Consider the following 17,700-nt stretch of genomic DNA (forward strand, 5'->3'; position numbering starts at 1 on the left):
GAATGCACTTTATTAGTCATGAATTCAACTTTATTTGATATTAAAAGAAGAGTTTTTTTTACTTCATCTTTTAAAAAAAGGTGCACAGTGTCGGTCAGTTCAGCGTAAACGGCCGGCACAAATACTCAAAAATATAGCAGGCATACTATAATTGTATTACTTTACAAACTAAATCAATGGAGCTAAAATTGACTAAAAAATGATATCCACTCTAATCTTTCTTTGTGCGTTTCAGACGCTGACGGATAAATATATATAAAAGTGTCCTCTCACCTTTTTGCTGCACTTGGTGGTCATCTTGGAGCAGCACTTCCTGTGGCAGGCGTAGCGACACACTGCAGATCAAAACATAAAGACCCACACTGTCAGACGTCTAAAAACCTCTGCGCACCGGCAACAACAGCTGCAGTCAGTCAGACAGACAGACAGGCAGACAGACAGGCAGACAGTCAGGCAGACAGACAGTCAGGCAGACAGTCAGGACCTCAAAGTCTTAAGAAGGTAAACGTCGAGGCGTCAGAGAGTTTTAAAGTGATGTCTGCTGCTCACTGAGAGCTTGGAACTAGATAGAAGACGGATTTATGAGGTTTAATCTGATTATTTTTGGTGGTGTGTGTGTGTGTGTGTGTGTAAAGAGTAGGAGGGGGTGTAATGTGCTGTGTGGGTGGAAATAAAAACCACACACACAGCGTCAGTGCCTGTGAGTGAGTGAGTTAGGAGAGCATTAGGAACTGCTGGTGGTGTGTGTCTGTGTGTGTGTGAGAGAGAGAGACTAATGGGCAAAACAAAAGGCAAATAAATATTTCGTAAAAATAAGGCAAATACTATTATTATTTACCGTTAATTTAGGTTTGCTATTGCTTTCTAGTCAGTAACTCCGAAGGTGACCTTCACTGTGAACCCACGTTCATCATACTAACGTACGAAGCACTGCAGCTTTTTGACCCGTTTCTACCTCTTTGCCAATATTTATAAAGTATAAGGTCGAGTGGCTTGACATTAAAGATTAACGATCCTTCATTTATTCATCAGAGAGAACACAGCGAAGTGCAGCGAGGCCTCCCGCTGTCTCTCAATGGAATAAACTTTGTTTATTTGTTTGTTTTAGCTAGTGAAGCGTCCTCACGTTTGCAGACGCAGGCGCGGTCCATCATCCAGATGAGGGAGGAGCAGTACTCGCAGTAGGTGGGGATGCTGTACTGGGTGGACTTGAAGATGTGGCCGTTGTGCTCTTCCACCTGCAGGAGGGACACCGGTCAGCTCGGCTCAAAATCAAATTTCATTTATTAATAACCTCCCCCCTTTGAGTGCACCGTTAAAAAAAAAACAAAAGAAAACTCACAATGTCAGTTTCCTTCTTCCGGGACTTCTTGCGCTCGCGTTTCGGAGCCTGAAAAGAATAATTTTCTTATTATCTTTTTTTACCTAACAGCCCATTTTTTCTTTTCTTTTTATTGCGAGTGCTGAAACATTATATTATATATATATTATTATTATTATATTTCTATTCCTGTAGCAGGCGGTAAGAATCCCAAAAGTCAATTCCATTCTTCCATAAACAATTTAAAAGGTTAAAAACTTAAACTTTACATCCACTTTTAAAGTATTTTACAATGAACCACACGTCTCTCAGGGGATTTGATCAGAGAGGAGGAATTTTTTCCTCCGCATTTGATAATAAATGCACCCCGGTAACTTGTAATAATCATGTATTTCTTCCATCTTTCCGCGGGTCCAGTGTTCCTCCCCTTCCTCACCCTGCCGATCGTCCCCTCCATGGGCTTGTACTCGGTCATGAACTCGTCCAGGAAGACCTTGAAGGTGTTCACCCACACCTTCACGGGCGATTCGCACCAGTCCCGCTGCTCCAGGCGCATGGTCTTCTCCAGGATGTGCTCGAACAGCGCGTAGAGATCCTTGTACCGGATGCTCTTCCCGTCGTCCATCTGGCAGGGTTTTTATATTTAAAATGACTCAGAATCATCGGCGACGTTCGTGTTTCAAATGACAGATTAAAAACATCCGAGATGAGACTCACCGCCAGCGCGGTGGAGTAGGAGTTGAAGATGTTGATCCTGAACTCCCTCAGCGACTTCTTGAAGACGACGTCCACCATGGTGTCCTTCTTACCGTCCTCGGACTCCAGGTCGGCGATCTGGAGGTGACAGAAGAAAAAAATATAAAAATAGTCAGCAACCGGGATCAGATTTTTAAAAGTTTCCTTTAAAAAAAAAAAAAAAAGTGGACACTGTGCTGTTTGTTACACTTCAAAATATGCTGTCGATGCATCTTTTGAGGCCATTTTTAGCCCATTCATAGTCAGAATTAAAAATACTTTGAGTTAAATGTATCAATAATAATAATACATTTTATTTGTATAAGGTACTCAAGGTACTTTACGTGCTAAAAGACACAAAAACAAGAAAGTTGACAATAGTGAGAAACAAAATAAAGACTTTTATACATTAATTAATACATATTATATTATTATTATGCCCAACAATAAACTATGTGTTAGACTGACAAAAAAAAACTTTTTGCAACGGCCCCCAATATTTCCCCTAAATCCAAGTAAAACACATTTTCTCTTTTATTATCTGTCTCCTCTAATTTAGTTTACGGCGATTAAAGCATGAAAGAATTACAGACAAGTGTCTCGGGAAGTTACGTTTCATATAAATAAAAATGATAAATAGTATGTCATTTCTACGAGATTAATTCATCAAACACAATCGTATTGAGCCCAGTCGTGTCGGGGTGGCGCCGGAAACTTCACAGACAGGCGTTTGAATAAATTCAAATAAAATAAAAAAGACGCCCCTCACCTTCTTCATGAGGAAGTCGTTCATGCTGCGGTAGTCGTGGGCCGAGCTGAGGATGTGCAGGGCGTCGTTCTGCCACTGGACGGGCTCCAGGGCGATGCTGCCGATCTTCACGCTGCGACGCCTCCTCATCTTGGGAGACGGCTCCTTGTTCTCCTTGCTGTCCCGGACCGCCTGAGGCGGAGCCGCCTCCAAGTCGGGGCTGCGGGGAGGAGAAGAATGGCCTTCTGGGAGGACGGGGAGGACGAAAGAGGTGGAGAAGAAGAAGAAATGACTTATTTTAAATGTTTTTTCTGTACACTGCAATACGCTGTCCGTCGTGACCTCTGACCTCCTCGCGGAAGGCAACCAGAACTATAATCTGGGCGCAAGATTGGATTGAACGTGCGTTACCGTGCGTCTCTCTGGCTTCACCGCCGCCGGCCTGCTTCTCTCGCGACAGCTTTTTCTCGGGGTGCTTCGTCTTACTCCAGAATCGGATCCTCCCCTTCATCCTGCTGAACCACGCGAGGCGAATTAATTAATACTCAAATGTCCACCAAAAAAAAAACGTGAATGCGATTAGAGACTCTCGGGTTTTTCACCCCCTCACCTTCCATCCTGACTGGAGGTCTTCCTGAGGACCTCCACTTTGCCCAGGTCCCCTGACGACATGGTCTTGTGGATCTTCTTCTGGTCTTTGTGAGACGGCTGCAGAGCAGAGAACCGCAACAGGGTGAGAAAAACAGGAACATTCACACGTATTTCAAAATCGGCAGGTTATAGAAGACCTTTACGTGGTTCCTTTATATTCACGTTATGTCGTGATATATCAATATACTCTGTTGCACTGCATGGAGTTTAGTGTGCAGTAAATATCCGTGTGAAAATGACGGCATCCCGGGAGGACGATGTGGAGACATTGAGAGGGAAGCAGAGCTCATGCGTAGGAGAAAACAAAACGACGTTGTTAGTGAGGAGTCCCTTTCGCTCGAGGTCCGGCATGTTTAAGAAAGAAAGAAATAAGAAATGTACACTTTGATTTATCCCATGTGGGGAGAATTCTTCTCTGCATTTGACCCATCCTTAGTTATTAAGGAGCAAGTGGGGCTGCACCGGGGGGGGAGTGTTACGGTATATTACCGTAATTTAATCATCTTTAGTGGATTTGGGGGGCTCAAAGCAAACCAGACATCTTTCTATAATTATGTCTACAACATGGCACGTTGTGTACTGAAGGAACAAGTACGAGATTAAACTGCAAAATGTTGAAGTATCCACCGAGAGAGAGAGAGAGAGAGAGAGGTGAAAAGGCCTCTCAGCCTGAATGGCGTAAAAGGCCTCCGGCGGAGGAACGGCGTGCTGCAGCCCGGTGCTCACACAGCAGTGAACAGTGAAAGGTGAGGGGTTAGCAGTGTTAGCAGTGCCCCCCCCCCCCCCCCCCCCCCCCCCCCCCCCCCTCATGGAGGTCAAGGGACCACCGGAGATCCGGGGGCGCTTTACCATCTCGGAGTCGCTGTGACAGTCGGCGTTTGGGGGAGACGGGGAGGGGGGCGGCGGGTGGGGGTGGGCGGGGACGTAGTACTCGTCGTCGTCGTCGTCCGACTGGGTCGCCCCCTCGGAGTTACAGCGGGTGAGGAAGTCGGAGCGCGTCCGGGACATTCGCGCTTTCTTTTTGGGGACGGGGCGGCCCACCTGCTTCCAGGTCGAACCACAGGAACATCAGGTCAGCTGATGTGTGTGTGTGATTGTGTGTGTGTGAGAGTGTGTGTGCACAAGACCATCTTTTATGTGGTCAATTCTTTGCAGAAATTACAAAAAAGTAGCGACAGATTCTCAATTAAACAACACTTACAGATGAATCTGTGGATACAGATGTGAATGCATGAAGAAGGCCGTTCAAACATCTGCACAGGGTCAGCTGTTCTTTCTCTACGGGTTTATTTTCATATCTGACAGCCGTACAGAATGTGCTTCTTTATTATCTATAAATGTGTTGTATGAAAATCTGCTGTTTGTATACGCCGTTTTTTATTTGTGTGTATTTTTAAGCAGCGACTGAGAAAACACGTTCAATTACGATTAAAATCAGCTTTATTGGCCAAGTATGAGGACACAAAAACATCCTTGTATTCGTGAACATACATGGCTTCAATATTTTTACAGTATATATATATCAAAGCGCTTAATATATACAATTAAAAAATATATTTTTGGGGGGTTTTACAATGAGAAATTTACCCTCAATGTAAAATCACAACAAGATTCTTATACAGACGACTGTATAATAATCCCACGATGCACATGTGATGTGTGAGGGAGCATGTGTGTTCAAGTGTGTGCATGTGTGTGTGTGTGTGTGTGTGTGTCCTACCTCTCTGTTTCTGTATCCGACAGCTTTAGAGTCGTCTCTGAACATGGCCAGAGATCTTTCCTGGTTCACCAAATCCTTATCGGACCTGCAACACACAAAAAAAAAAACAGACATTCAAAGTTTTAGAAAAAGTTTGCATGAAGAAAAACATCTTAAATAAATGTCACTTTATTAAAATGAATGTTCACCAAGCTAAAAGCGAGGCAGCTATAATCAGATAAAGGGCTTCTAATCTTTACAATACATCACACACACACACACATAGGATCTTTTCCTGGATTCTCTGAGCATATATTTGCTTATAAAAGTCTTTTGTTGTAATTGTTTGGGTTTGGTGTATTTTGAGATCTTCTAAAAGCACCCTGGCCTTCAGTCAAATGACGAGCCCACTTACTTGGAGAAGGGCAGCTTGCGTCTGGGTGGGGAGAACACGGCGTTGGGGGGTTTCTCCACCATGTTCACTATCACAGTCTGGGCCGAGCTCTTCTTCTGAGCCTTCGGTGGTTTCGTGTCCAGGACCGGACCGGGAGCCTCCTGTTGGGGCCGGACCACCTTCATCTGACCGGGGAGGACGTCGGGAACGACGTCGGACTTCGGCTCCAGGACGATCTGGATGTCCACCTCCGAGGAGCAAAGCCCCGATTCTGGACTTGATGCGCGGGCGGCCGGAGACGGATCCACCGCCCCGGATGCGTCACTCTCCGCCTGTGGCTGTTCCGATGCGGCCTCCGGGCCTGCGGCGGGGGTCATTTGGGAACCGGGCGACGCCGCTCCTGCTTCAGGAGCTCCTTCTGGGGTTCGGGCCCCCAGCTGCTCCCCCTCCTCCACGGGGCTCTCCTTCTGCATGCTGATCAACACCACCACGGGCCTACGAGACGTGGACTCTCGTCTCTCTCTCTGGGGTTGATGAACCGGACTTTGGTCCGAGGCGATATAAAACGTCGCCCTCGGCGGCTCCGCCGCGGGCTTCTCGTCGCAGTTCGGATCTCCCGGTTGGACGTCCGGTGCTTGGGGCGGTTCCTGAGGGTCAGTCGTCTCCATGTCTTCCACACCGAGCAGTTCAAAACTACCGTGACTCACCGGAGATCCCCGGGGGGAATGTCTGTGAGGGTCTTCCAGCTGGCAAGCCGAGTCTTCTTGGACGCCGGTGGCTCGGACCTTGAGAAGCTCCAGGCTGAACTGGGCCTGCTCCAGCTCCCTCATGCGCCTGCTCTCCCGCTTGGACCGATTCTTGTGGCTCGGCTCGTCCGTGCTCCGGCTTCGCTCCGAGTCCTCCTCTTTTTCCGCCTCTGCCGGATCCAACGGGGCGGACTTGGAGTCTTCGGACGGTTCGACAGAGACGTCCTGGACGTAAGCTTCCCGTGCCGAAGAGGCGAGGTCCTCCGCGGCTCCTGCATCCGCCTCCGGTGGTGGACTCCGCTTCACCTCCCTGAACCTAAAAGACATTACCAGTGAATAATGCACAATAAGTGTAGCTGTCTCCATTCAAGGCAGAATACTGAACAGAATATGAAGACACACCAATCATAATTTTGCTGACAGATTTTAACTTGCAAAAAATTGGCCACAATAATAAAATAATACACAATAATAGCAGTAACAGTTGTTAACACTTACAATTTGCACATCACAATGCGGTGATGTGCAAATAGGTCACCTGTGCAAACAGCTGACTCAACACTAATCGTCCTATGCACATTTCTATCAGGTGTTTCCCAAACTTGATTTCTTGGCACCCATGAAAAAAAAAAATCACAATCTCCCTTTTCTATACATTCTGAACGCTCCTGTCCGTTTTTTACTGACTTTTCTGCATCACGTAATTTCCTCTTGAACAGGTGAACCAGCCATTTTTGAAGAGATGTACATTTGATAAATAACAACATGTTTTATGTCGGCGTCGTTAAAAAACATATGCACGTTATGAAAAGCTCTATAAAAAGAGACCAAATAAATGCATCCAGGCTGCAACTATCAGAACAAAACCAGAGCATTCAGGCTCCCTCATGTGGCTCAAAAGGTCGGTAAATAATTTGCCGCCCCCCCCCCCGAGGGTCCCGACCCAGTGTTTTCTGATATATCTGTATTAACTGAAGCTGTTGCAGACGACGTCCGTTCACCTGAGTCGAGCCAGGTGTCCCCTGGCCATCGCCTGGAGCCGCGTCACGGCCCCGTGCGTCCGACAGTAGCGGCTCCTCTCCCAGAATCCTCTCCACGCCGCCTGGACCGTCACGGCCGCCGCACACCGGCGCCGGCAGCGGCTCCTCCAGCTCCCCTGGATGACGACGGCAGCGTGCCGCCGCTGCAGGAACCTCCTGCGCTCCCTGAAGCTCCTCCAGGCCGCCTGCAGACACACCGCCGCCTCCTCCTCCTCGGCCGAGTCCGCGGAGGACTGTCTGAGGAGGCAGCGCCGCCACCATCGCTGCAGGAAGAGATGGAAATACAGGCTCAATATTGATTTTCTTCAATGAAAGATTTGTCTGAAAAACGCCTCGTTGCTGATGTACTTGAAGATTTGGGCATTTTTATGTACTTTTTCAGTTTTACCCTCCTTCATGGCCCTCTAAAACATCTAATGTCGTGCTGTGTTGCCTTGAAAGCTACTTTATGTTATAAGACCCAAATGAGTAAAGGAAGTTTGTGAAATGTAATATTTTAGTTTTTCATGGGATGAAACACCCGATCAGACGCAGGACTTTTTTTTTTTTTTAAACTTCATTTTCTTCGGATTTAGAAAAATGCATTAAATGTCAGATTGTAAATGTGAAATGTCTAAAAAAAATAAAAAAAACTTTCCTAATTACAAAGCACAGCACATTTTGAAATGCGGTGGTTTCAGTGTCCGTCTTGAAACCACCGTTATTAGAGCTCCAGCAGCAGTTTAGTTTGTTTTCTTTCCATCTGACAAAGAACCGGACTCTCTGGACTCTTCCAGAAAAAACATAAAGACTGTCTGTTGACGGGAGGCCAAACCTTTTGGATCGTGGACTCATGTTCAGAAAGAACAACCCCCGTACATGTGGAGTTTTCAACCGGTTACATTGAAACGGTAGTTTATTGCTCCTCTCAAATTTGATTGAAATGAATTAACACGGCCATTAAATCAAGCCTGAAATTGAACAGATGTTGTTTCTTTGGTTCTTGGCCTCACTTTAAAAGATGACGATGCAAATGTAAATGTACGTTTATTATCAAGATAATGAATGTCCAGTTTACATCGTCAATGGTCAAATATGTCCGTCAAAATGTTAAGACAAAGATAACATAGTATAGTCCATATCACATATATATATGTGTATATATATATGTTTTAACGTACATACCATGCAATTCATTAGAAATATGCTCGAGCCATATTCTCGTATATGTATTAGTCTCAACAGGCTGCAGTTTGGCCACTTCAGATTTACAAAGCGTGACTTAATTTGATTAAAAGAACTCTTTGAATAAGTGTTTAAGACATCATTAAACAAGTTGTCATCTTTTGCCCTGAAAGAGGAACCGACCACTAGATTTTTAGAATGGAAATCCCTCGAGAAGGCAAATACACACTGATGGCTAAGTGGAAAGCTGTGCGCCATCTCTAATCAGACTATATTTAGAGGAGCGTGGGGTAAATGCAGCGCTATTAATCACTTAAAGCCCAAACACGCTTCAGGGCATGCAGCCTTAATGCACTCCGGAAACCTCTCCTGAAATGGAAGAAGCTCGTCCGTGCTGTGATTGTTCAATTGATTCACGATGCACTCACGGCACGTCATCCTACAGCTAATCAAGAACCTGACATGTTTATCTGAAGCTCTGCCCTCCCCACCCCCCCACCACCGCGGCGTCCCACCTGCAGGACGGAGCAGGCTCGCCTCATGTCGACGAAGCGCTTCCTCTCCAGCACGGCCCTGAAGCGGCGCTGCAGCGCGACGATCCGCCGCAGGACCTCCTGGTGGAGGAGGGTCTGCAGGCGCTGGCGCTCCACCTCCCGCAGGAACACCTGCAGCACACACACAGGTGGGTAAGGGGGGGGGGGGGACATTTTAAATAAACGTCGTGGCAACGGTCCACTGAAGATGAACTGGTTTTCCACAGGGGAGTCGTACCGTCGTGTTGCCCACTTGGTACCCGGCGGGCGGCAGGTGGATCCTCCTGAAGAACTCCCGGATGCCTGACTTGGTCGGGCTCGTGCCTCGAGGCAGCAGCACGTGGAAGTGACGCACAAAGTCCTGCAACGCGGTGCAAATGCAGCTTTAGACACGAGGAAGCGTGACGATATCGGGTTAATTAAAAGTTACCGTTACTAAACATCTCGCTTGTTGAGAAAACCGTCTCTTCGATTTTAAAATAAAACCACGTTTGATGACAGTGAATCTCTACGTTCAGCAATAAAAAGTATGATTATAATCACAATCAGGTTCATTGAAACAAAGTACAAGAAGGATTGCACTAAAAAAACAAAACAGATAACTACAAAAAGGAGAAAAGATACGTACATGAAGTAAAACGATGCACACATTAAAACATGGAAGTAAAGAAGCTGCAGACATTCAGCACCGACGTGGCTGCCAGAGGGGGGTTACCTGGAAGGTGTACTTGATGCTGTATCCCGACTGCCGGATGCGGACGGTCTCCAGCATGCCCGTGTAGCGCAGCTGCCTGAGCACCAGGCCGTCGTTGAAGCGCAGAGGCAGCTGACGGACACGGAGAGAGAAAGAGAGAGAGAGAGAGAGAGAGAGAGAGAGACTGAAATCAGACGTCGTTTCGTGGGAGAAGAGAAACCTTCGTGACTAAAAACTTTACCTTCTCGGCGTTGGAGCGAAAACATTTGACAAAGTACGGCTCCGACTGATCGAGGGTCTCCATCAGCTTGTTGAGGGACGCCTGCAGAACACAAACACCAACCGGTGACCTCACGTCCTCGTTCAACGACGAGAGAAACGCAGCTGGACAGCAACCGAGTACATTTACTCAAGTAGTACTTTGAAGGTAACTTGTACTTTACTTTATGCTACTTTAAACTTCTACTCAACTACGTTTCAGAGGGAAATATTGTACTTTATAATTCAGCACGCATTTAATTTAGTTAGAGATTCAGATTTTTATGAGAAAATATCATCAATAAATAAAATACGATATATATTAAACTAATAAACAGCACATAAAGCAGTGATATTAAATACACCTTTACCAGCTGCAACATTAAAGTGATTTCCACACAATACATCAATATTTATGATCAAATCATATGCATCAGTACTTTGCTGGTAATACATTTTGTACTTTTTAATTTACTAACGAATATTTTCACACCTATTTTATTGGCATTTCAGTATAGTAAAACCCTCTCATATCCTGAAGTATGTCTTTATTCAATATGTATTATTTCTATAAGTTCCAAAGTGGTGTTAACATCTTTTACTTTGAAATGTTTAACTAAATATATTCGTGTACACCTGAAAACACTCCTGGCTGCAGCTGCAGCCGAGTCACTAATGTTGTTGTAATACGTCGCTCCTCCAGCAGGGGGCGACGGCAGCACTGACCTGGAACTGGGCGCTGATGCTGGGCGGCTTCTTCTTCTTGTGCAGGTGCAGCAGGGACTTGGTGATGCGGTCGTGCAGCGTCACGCTGCTCAGGTAACGCAGGGACTTCACGTCCAGCAGGTGCTGCGTTCACAAAAAATAAACATAAAAGATATGAAGATAAATAAATTGATATCTGATATTCATACACCCCTAAACCCTTCTGACCTGTTCAGGGTCTTACCTTGGGAAGGCTCGGCTTGGTTTTCACGTTTTTGTTCCTCCTACAGGTGAGAAATATTATTACAATAAAAAATATTATTATTTATATTAAAAAATATTTATTATATAAGATATACCATCATATTATATATATGATAATACCATTCAAAGTTCATTAGGACAGATACTAAAAAAAAAAAAAGTAATACAATGGAACCAGAGATACCCATATATGCTTCATCCTGGCTACTACACTACCCATAATGCAAATGGGAAGCATTTTTTAACCCTAGGTTCTCCCAAACTGTCTCTCATCCACCAGCTGACAGTTACGTTACGTTATTCCTTGCACATATCGACGATATCAGTACTATTGATTAGAGCCTAGAGCTGAGGGGATGTTCATGTCATAATGTTACATTCAATAGTTTGGAGTCAATAGTTTCCAGAGAGGTAGATAAAGTAAAGTAAACAACTTGTGTCTGTGTGCGGTCACTCACAGGAGGATGCCCTGCGCTCTCTCCAGGAGCTTGCTGCTGGTCGAGTTCAGGAAGATCCCGTCCTCCTCCAGGGCGGGACTTCCTGTCGAGGACAGACGGCCGGACCTGGTGCTGCGACCGTTGCAGCCGACACCGTAGCCATCCCTGCAAAAGGTTCGTGGTATTGGCGGAGGAGGAGAAGAAGAAGAAGAGCAATTTGAGATAATGTTGATAGAAAACATTTTTTGCAATTTTTCGTTAATATTTAATCCGTTGATTCTTATTTGTTTTTGCTGTGTATTTGTATTTGTTATTTTCATTTCTTGAAGTAATTATAATGATAATACTTATTATTATCATTATTTTTTCTCTGTTTAGATGTGTTTTTGGGGTTAAATTCTTCCTTGTCCAAAGGTCAAAAGATGGTGGCTGTTGTTATATATATTGGATATAATATATATATATAATAAACAATATACAATATATATATATATATATATATATATATATATATATATATATATATATATATATATATATATATACATATGGCAGACTTGACTCAGACCCTCGTGTTGGGTCACACTCACCAGCTGGCCTTCTCATTCAGGGCGTTGGTGCCTTGAAGATCTGACAGAGGCGTCCGCGGATTCTTCCTCGTGATACCTAGACGGGAGGAAGACGGCAGGAAGACGGGAGGAGACAAGGAGAGAAGGAGAGAAGGACACATGTAAGAAAAGATTATGTTTTATTTATGGCCTACCTTCTTCTAGAAGATCCAACTCCCCCATCGCTTCACCTTCACAGGCCAACCAAAGGCAAGAAACATTGAGCTCAACTGTGAGTGTGTGTGTGTGTGTGTGTGTGTGTGTTTTGGTGGAGCAGGCAGTGGGAAATGTGTGCAGTAATGCCGATGGAGACATTACACATGAAAACAAGCAGCTAATGAGCTGGCTGGGTGTGTCCAGTTTACATTTGTGGTTTTCTCTTGTAAAAGTCTAAAACTCACTGCTCTTAAATGTGCAATGACTTATTTCACACACACACACACACACACACACACACACACACACACACACACGTCTTATTTCACTTGTCCGTTCTACTCCCGTTCTCTTTCATGACATCATCCTTATGTTTGTGCCATGAATATACATATTGACAGCCAGCAGCTGGATAGCCTAGCTTAGCATAAAGAGCAGCTAGCCTGGCTCTGTTCAAAGAATGCGACAGTCAAGAAATGCTGTATATCCTCCATTTCCCAGAATGCAACTTGAGCGTCTTTTCATCACACACTATAAAAAGCCTGATAAATATACCCACGCCATCTTTTTTTTCGCAAACACAGGATTTCCATTCATCGTCTCTAAAAAAAAAAAAAAAAACACCCACGGCGAAACAAACCCCCCTGATGACGTCAACAGGGTGCTTTACAACGTGAGGACGTTGTGACACACACACACACACACACACTCAGCCCCACATAAATAACACACCCGGAGCTCAATGTGGGGAAAAGGGTGGTCGGAGGGTCCAAAGGCGTCCAAGGCTCCTGGTTCACAAGGGACCTGATTCATTTCAGAGCTCAACGCGGGCGCAGATTCATTTTTTCCAATTTCCAATATCTTATTAACAGCCGTCATGAAACCAGCTCACCGAGGCTGGAGATCAATCAGCGATCCATAATTCTCAATTTCATCACTAACGACTTCTTGGACACGGCCCCCGAAATTCATTTCTTTCACGGGGTTGAACGGCTTCCGATTGTCTCTTTTTTTTAAAAATGTTATTCTTCACTTCACCTCAATTCAATTGAACTGTTTTTATCGACAGGAATCCATCCCATCATAAACCCCTTTAACGGAGAGCAGCTTTTCTAAAACTGCTAGGATGAGATGAGAATTGAGATTCTTTCCAAAATACCATCATTGTATAAAAAATATATGATTTAAAGTCCAGTTTATAACACTTATAACAATTGATCCTCTAGAAAAGCTCTTCAATAACCTCAATAAGGTCTTTATTGACGCCAGTAAACTCAATTACAAACATGTCAAACATGTAGTTATAGCAAAAAATATATAAACATTAGAAGAAAAGAAAACTTTACCAACTAAAACATACATATCTATATATATATTTTATTTACCTCAGCTTCATAAGTGTATTTCTTCTATAACAGTGTTCTACCTGCACTGACAGATGGAGGAGATTTTGAATAAAACACAACATTGCATATTGGTTATTATATTATCTTATTATTTGCCTCTCGTGTCTGTTGTGTGTGCAAATGGATTATTATTATTTTTAAAAGGGAATTTCTCAACGTTTTGAGGAAAGTACTGCAAAAACTTTTTTAGGCGGACCCCGTTTATGAAGACGTTCGCGATTCGGAGATTTGGTCGGAGGGTCTTGAAGTTATTTTTCGAGTCACTTACTGAACTTCTCGTCTTTGCACCTCTGGAGGATCTCCAGGCTCCTCTGGTGAACCGGGTGATGGAGGAAACTGAAGCTGTCGACGGTCTTGACAACAGCGCAGGGAACCGTTGCTTCGTTCCCTAAAACAGAGAGGTGAAGAGCGAAGAGGAGACTTATATTAATATATATATATATATATATGTATGTTTTATATGTTAAATACAAAATAAAAAGACAAGAAACGAAAAAATTGGAATACAAAAAAATCAAGAAAAAGCAGCAAAAACTAAAAGGATGACGAGGAAGATAAGAATTAGAGAGAGAGAGAGAACAAAGACTCAAACCCCTCTGAGATAAGTCACTGGTGACGTTCTCCTCCCAGTTTGTGAAAATAAACACAGCAGAAGAAGATCAACACCTTTTCCTCCTCCTCCTCCTTCATCATCATCATCATCATCATCAACAGCAGGAGCACAACTCCAAGTGAAACCTCCTCAAACACACCCTGTTGCTCTTGGCCTTCCTCCCGGTAATGAATCCCGGGTTCAGTGCTCGTGTGAAGTTAAGATCATCTAGTAATAGTAAATAGTAATCAAACCGTCACGTGGAAACATTAAAGCGCACGATTATTGTTGCGTGCCTGCAAACACGGGACATGAATGAACTACTAGTTTTTAAGGTGTTTTGGGTTCAAACTGAGGTTTTATCAGTCAATATAATACCACAATTAGGGCTGCAGCTCACGCATATTTTCCTTTTGGATTAATCATTTGGATTATTACTTTAATTATGTGAAAGTTTAGTCAAAATGTCAAAATGCCCGTTGCAGATCCCGAATGTTCGAGTCTCGTCTGACAAAACGTTCCAAAACAAAAGATATTTTTTTTAATTACTTTTCACGATTAAAAACAGAAAAAAAAGGTGCAGGGATTTATTACTTTTTAAATTCCGTGAACAGTGAACTGCTTATCAAAATTGATTGGTTTAATTGATCCACTTAAAACCAATGTTTTTCTTCACATCTGAAATAAAGTAAAGTGATGTCACCTCCTATTGGACCGGTTTGGTGTTTAGTGAACAAAGAGACATCAAAGAAGGTTTGAGAAGGTTTTCCTTTGACCTTGAAGCCTCGTTTCGTCGCTACATCGGGGGGGCGAGAAGATGCTTTTTTTTTTTTTTTTTCCCTCACCCGTCTTCTTGTGGGTGTGTCTGCGGCCGGCCTCCCTGAAAGCCACCAGGGCCCTGAAGTAGGCTCGCAGCACGGCCCAGCGGAAGGTCGCCACCGGGTCGATTCCCATCAGGCTGCAGACGAAGGCGTTCTTGCTGCTCTTGAGCAAGGCCACGATGTCGGGCCGCATGTGGTCCGTGTTCTTCTCCCTGAAGTCCTGCATGGAAGGAAGTGACAGCAAGTTATACAGCAATAGTATTATTCTATTATTAAAGAGCTAATTTACCAATAAAATGATAACCTCAAGTTAAATGTTGCCTTGTTCATGTGCACATGTTTCTCAGATCTGTACCTCGCGGTTAGCTTAGCTTAGCATAAAGACTGTAAGCGGGGGGGAAACAGCTAGCCTGGGCCGGTGCACTGGTAACAACATCACCTCTAAAAGCTCAGTAATTAACATGTGACATCTTTACGTTGCTTTCACCCTGTCAAGAGTGAGAAAAGTCCACTTATAGAGGAGGTCGGGGTGGACGAATGGGTTCAGACAAACACGGGACTTTCACCCGGGAGACCGGTGTCCACTTAAAGTCTGGGTAAGGCAAAAAAAATAAATGCGTTTGGTTCACCCCAGCACAGAATAAATGTGTTATAAACCACCCCCAAGCCAAATTTGAATGATTTTTTTTGTAACACGTATAATCTGTTTGGAAGCAAACGCTCAGACACATTTTCACGCCGCGCGATTCACACCCAACGACTCCTCGGCTGCCAGTCCACATCGGGATGCCTTTCCACCTCCACGATAACCGACTGTTATGGATTTTACGTCATACAGTCGAACAACAATACGCCCCCCCCCCTCCCCGGTTCCAGCACATGTGCTTCTTATCAAAATAGCAGCCGGGAGGCCGACGGAGAATTTTGGATTTAGGTCGACCGAAACGACAAGCTGCAGAGACTCATGGAGGTTTATAGAGGAGCGAGGAGGAGAAGCTTCCTTCATCTGTCCGCAGCTTTGATTTCAGCCTTTAACCACACTGACAGAAGAGCTCTGTTTAATGTACATTTATGGAATTGTGTTGCATGAACATCTTTCCTCGCTGCGGGATCATGAAAGCTTTGTCGTGATTGGACGTCCTTCAACTTGCCGACGTGTGAGTAAAAGAGCTCGAATCCGCAAATTAAAAAAAACACGTCCATCTTTTACAAATTCGCAGCTATAGCTGTCGTGAAAATTGTTCTTTATTAAGTCGACCAAAAGGAAGATAAAAATCAGACCGCAGTGGATGCAATTAGGACATCCGGGAGCTCGGTTGTAAAAACTCGAGTTGCGGCTTTTGCATCTGAATGAGCGTTAATCCAGATTGTGGGTTTTTGAGATGTCGACATTTATCTCGTTGTACCCCCCCCCCCCCCCCCCCCCCCCCCCCCCATCTTTAAAAGAACAGAGACTCCCATCGCACACGCTGACGCGCTCCTCACCTTGACTCCGTACTTGACTTTGCCCGCGTAGTGTCGGATGATGAAGGCGGACTCCATGACGGCGGGGAACTCGATGTAGCTGTTTCCTTCATGCTGTCGCTTGAACTTGTCCAGCAAGGTCTGGTTGGAGGCCTGGGGGAAACTAGAGGAAACCTTTGGTCGGACGCAGGTTGAAAACACTCGACGTTTGACATCCGAGACTCTAAAATTAATTCATTCATTTCTGACTTTAGATTTGAACTCTCAGGGATTAAAAAGCTAATGCCGGGGCTCAAACTTCACCAAAAGTTGCAGCACCTCGATTTAAATATTTATCTTTTGGTGTTTTAACATCTGCTTCGTGCACATTTTTTTTCACATTTAGCTCGAACCTCAACGTAGCTCAGGGGGATGTTTCACATCATCTCAACCTCTCCTCCCCTGGCATCTCAGAAAAACTCCCCCGCTGGCTGCAGTATATATCCGCAGGGGGTTTAAGTCTTGATGCAGTTACTGTAGAAATGGACCCCCACACTCCCCCACCCCTTTCCTGCAGAAACCTAATCCACTTCTCCAGAGGGCCCCCCGAAGCCCCCGCGAGCTCCACTGACTGTGAATGATGAGATCTCTAAGCGTCTTCTTTCTCTTACTGCGTAATCATTTAGCATGAAGCTCCTTCCTGTGACAGCACGAAACCCCAAGAGAGACCCGGTACCTCCCTCCTTTTCCTTCAGAGATCCCCCCTTTGACCCTAATTCTCCAAAAGTGGTCCCCGCCCCCCCCTTCTCCACACAACACACCAGTTTGGTCCATTCCATGTGTTATTAGATCCAGATGAACCAGCTATGCTAAGTGGCAAGTAAAATGACAGCTAACATAGATAAATATGGCTGTGTGTGCGTACCGCCTGATGTGTTTTTATGGGAAGGGGCTCTGGGTTTGATTTATGGAGGAGGAGGAGGAGGAGGGGGGGGGGATGCAGAGGCAGAGTGCTGACCTGCAGGAGGAGAGTGTTTCACCTCAGAGAAAAGGGAGAGGGAGAGCGCGATCGAGAGAGGCTGGCGGAGGAATGAGCACGCCTTCATGCTCCGGTGGAAGCGCCAACGTTTCTGCTATCGTTCGAGCTAACGAGGAAGCGGTCGTCTCTTGGATTCACCAGTTGGGGGCGCTGGAGGCGCTCGTGCAGAGGGGAGATCAACAAAAGCACAAATATGTGTTGCTCCCCACAACGCTCAGGCAAGCTAAGGTCAATGAGGCACAGGGG

The 17,700-nt window shown here is 44.9% G+C and overlaps 1 protein-coding gene across 11 annotated transcripts in view; it reads right to left on the bottom strand.

The window, feature by feature from the left end:
• Window positions 1-17,700, bottom strand: part of LOC117731805 (unconventional myosin-IXAa-like) — a 112,290-nt gene that overhangs the window by 13,457 nt on the left and 81,133 nt on the right. For 6 of the 11 annotated variants that reach the window (XM_034534245.1, XM_034534244.1, XM_034534240.1 and 3 more), the window contains 23 exons: window positions 16,458-16,599; window positions 14,997-15,192; window positions 13,828-13,947; window positions 11,980-12,055; window positions 11,411-11,554; window positions 10,933-10,972; window positions 10,710-10,832; window positions 9,967-10,047; window positions 9,747-9,857; window positions 9,270-9,392; window positions 9,014-9,163; window positions 7,296-7,597; window positions 5,570-6,610; window positions 5,176-5,260; window positions 4,305-4,499; window positions 3,415-3,512; window positions 3,216-3,319; window positions 2,826-3,049; window positions 2,039-2,155; window positions 1,758-1,946; window positions 1,343-1,390; window positions 1,127-1,238; window positions 274-335 (listed from right to left, as the gene is read on the bottom strand). In XM_034534245.1, the coding sequence (XP_034390136.1) occupies window positions 274-335; window positions 1,127-1,238; window positions 1,343-1,390; window positions 1,758-1,946; window positions 2,039-2,155; window positions 2,826-3,049; window positions 3,216-3,319; window positions 3,415-3,512; window positions 4,305-4,499; window positions 5,176-5,260; window positions 5,570-6,610; window positions 7,296-7,597; window positions 9,014-9,163; window positions 9,270-9,392; window positions 9,747-9,857; window positions 9,967-10,047; window positions 10,710-10,832; window positions 10,933-10,972; window positions 11,411-11,554; window positions 11,980-12,055; window positions 13,828-13,947; window positions 14,997-15,192; window positions 16,458-16,599 (3,883 nt within the window). The remainder of the gene's footprint in view (window positions 1-273; window positions 336-1,126; window positions 1,239-1,342; window positions 1,391-1,757; window positions 1,947-2,038; window positions 2,156-2,825; window positions 3,050-3,215; window positions 3,320-3,414; window positions 3,513-4,304; window positions 4,500-5,175; window positions 5,261-5,569; window positions 6,611-7,295; window positions 7,598-9,013; window positions 9,164-9,269; window positions 9,393-9,746; window positions 9,858-9,966; window positions 10,048-10,709; window positions 10,833-10,932; window positions 10,973-11,410; window positions 11,555-11,979; window positions 12,056-13,827; window positions 13,948-14,996; window positions 15,193-16,457; window positions 16,600-17,700) is intronic. The other 5 variants (XM_034534242.1, XM_034534239.1, XM_034534241.1 and 2 more) reach the window with 5 other exon arrangements.

Source organism: Cyclopterus lumpus, chromosome 6, assembly GCF_009769545.1.
Source record: "Cyclopterus lumpus isolate fCycLum1 chromosome 6, fCycLum1.pri, whole genome shotgun sequence".
In the NCBI taxonomy this organism is placed as follows: Eukaryota; Metazoa; Chordata; class Actinopteri; order Perciformes; family Cyclopteridae; genus Cyclopterus; species Cyclopterus lumpus.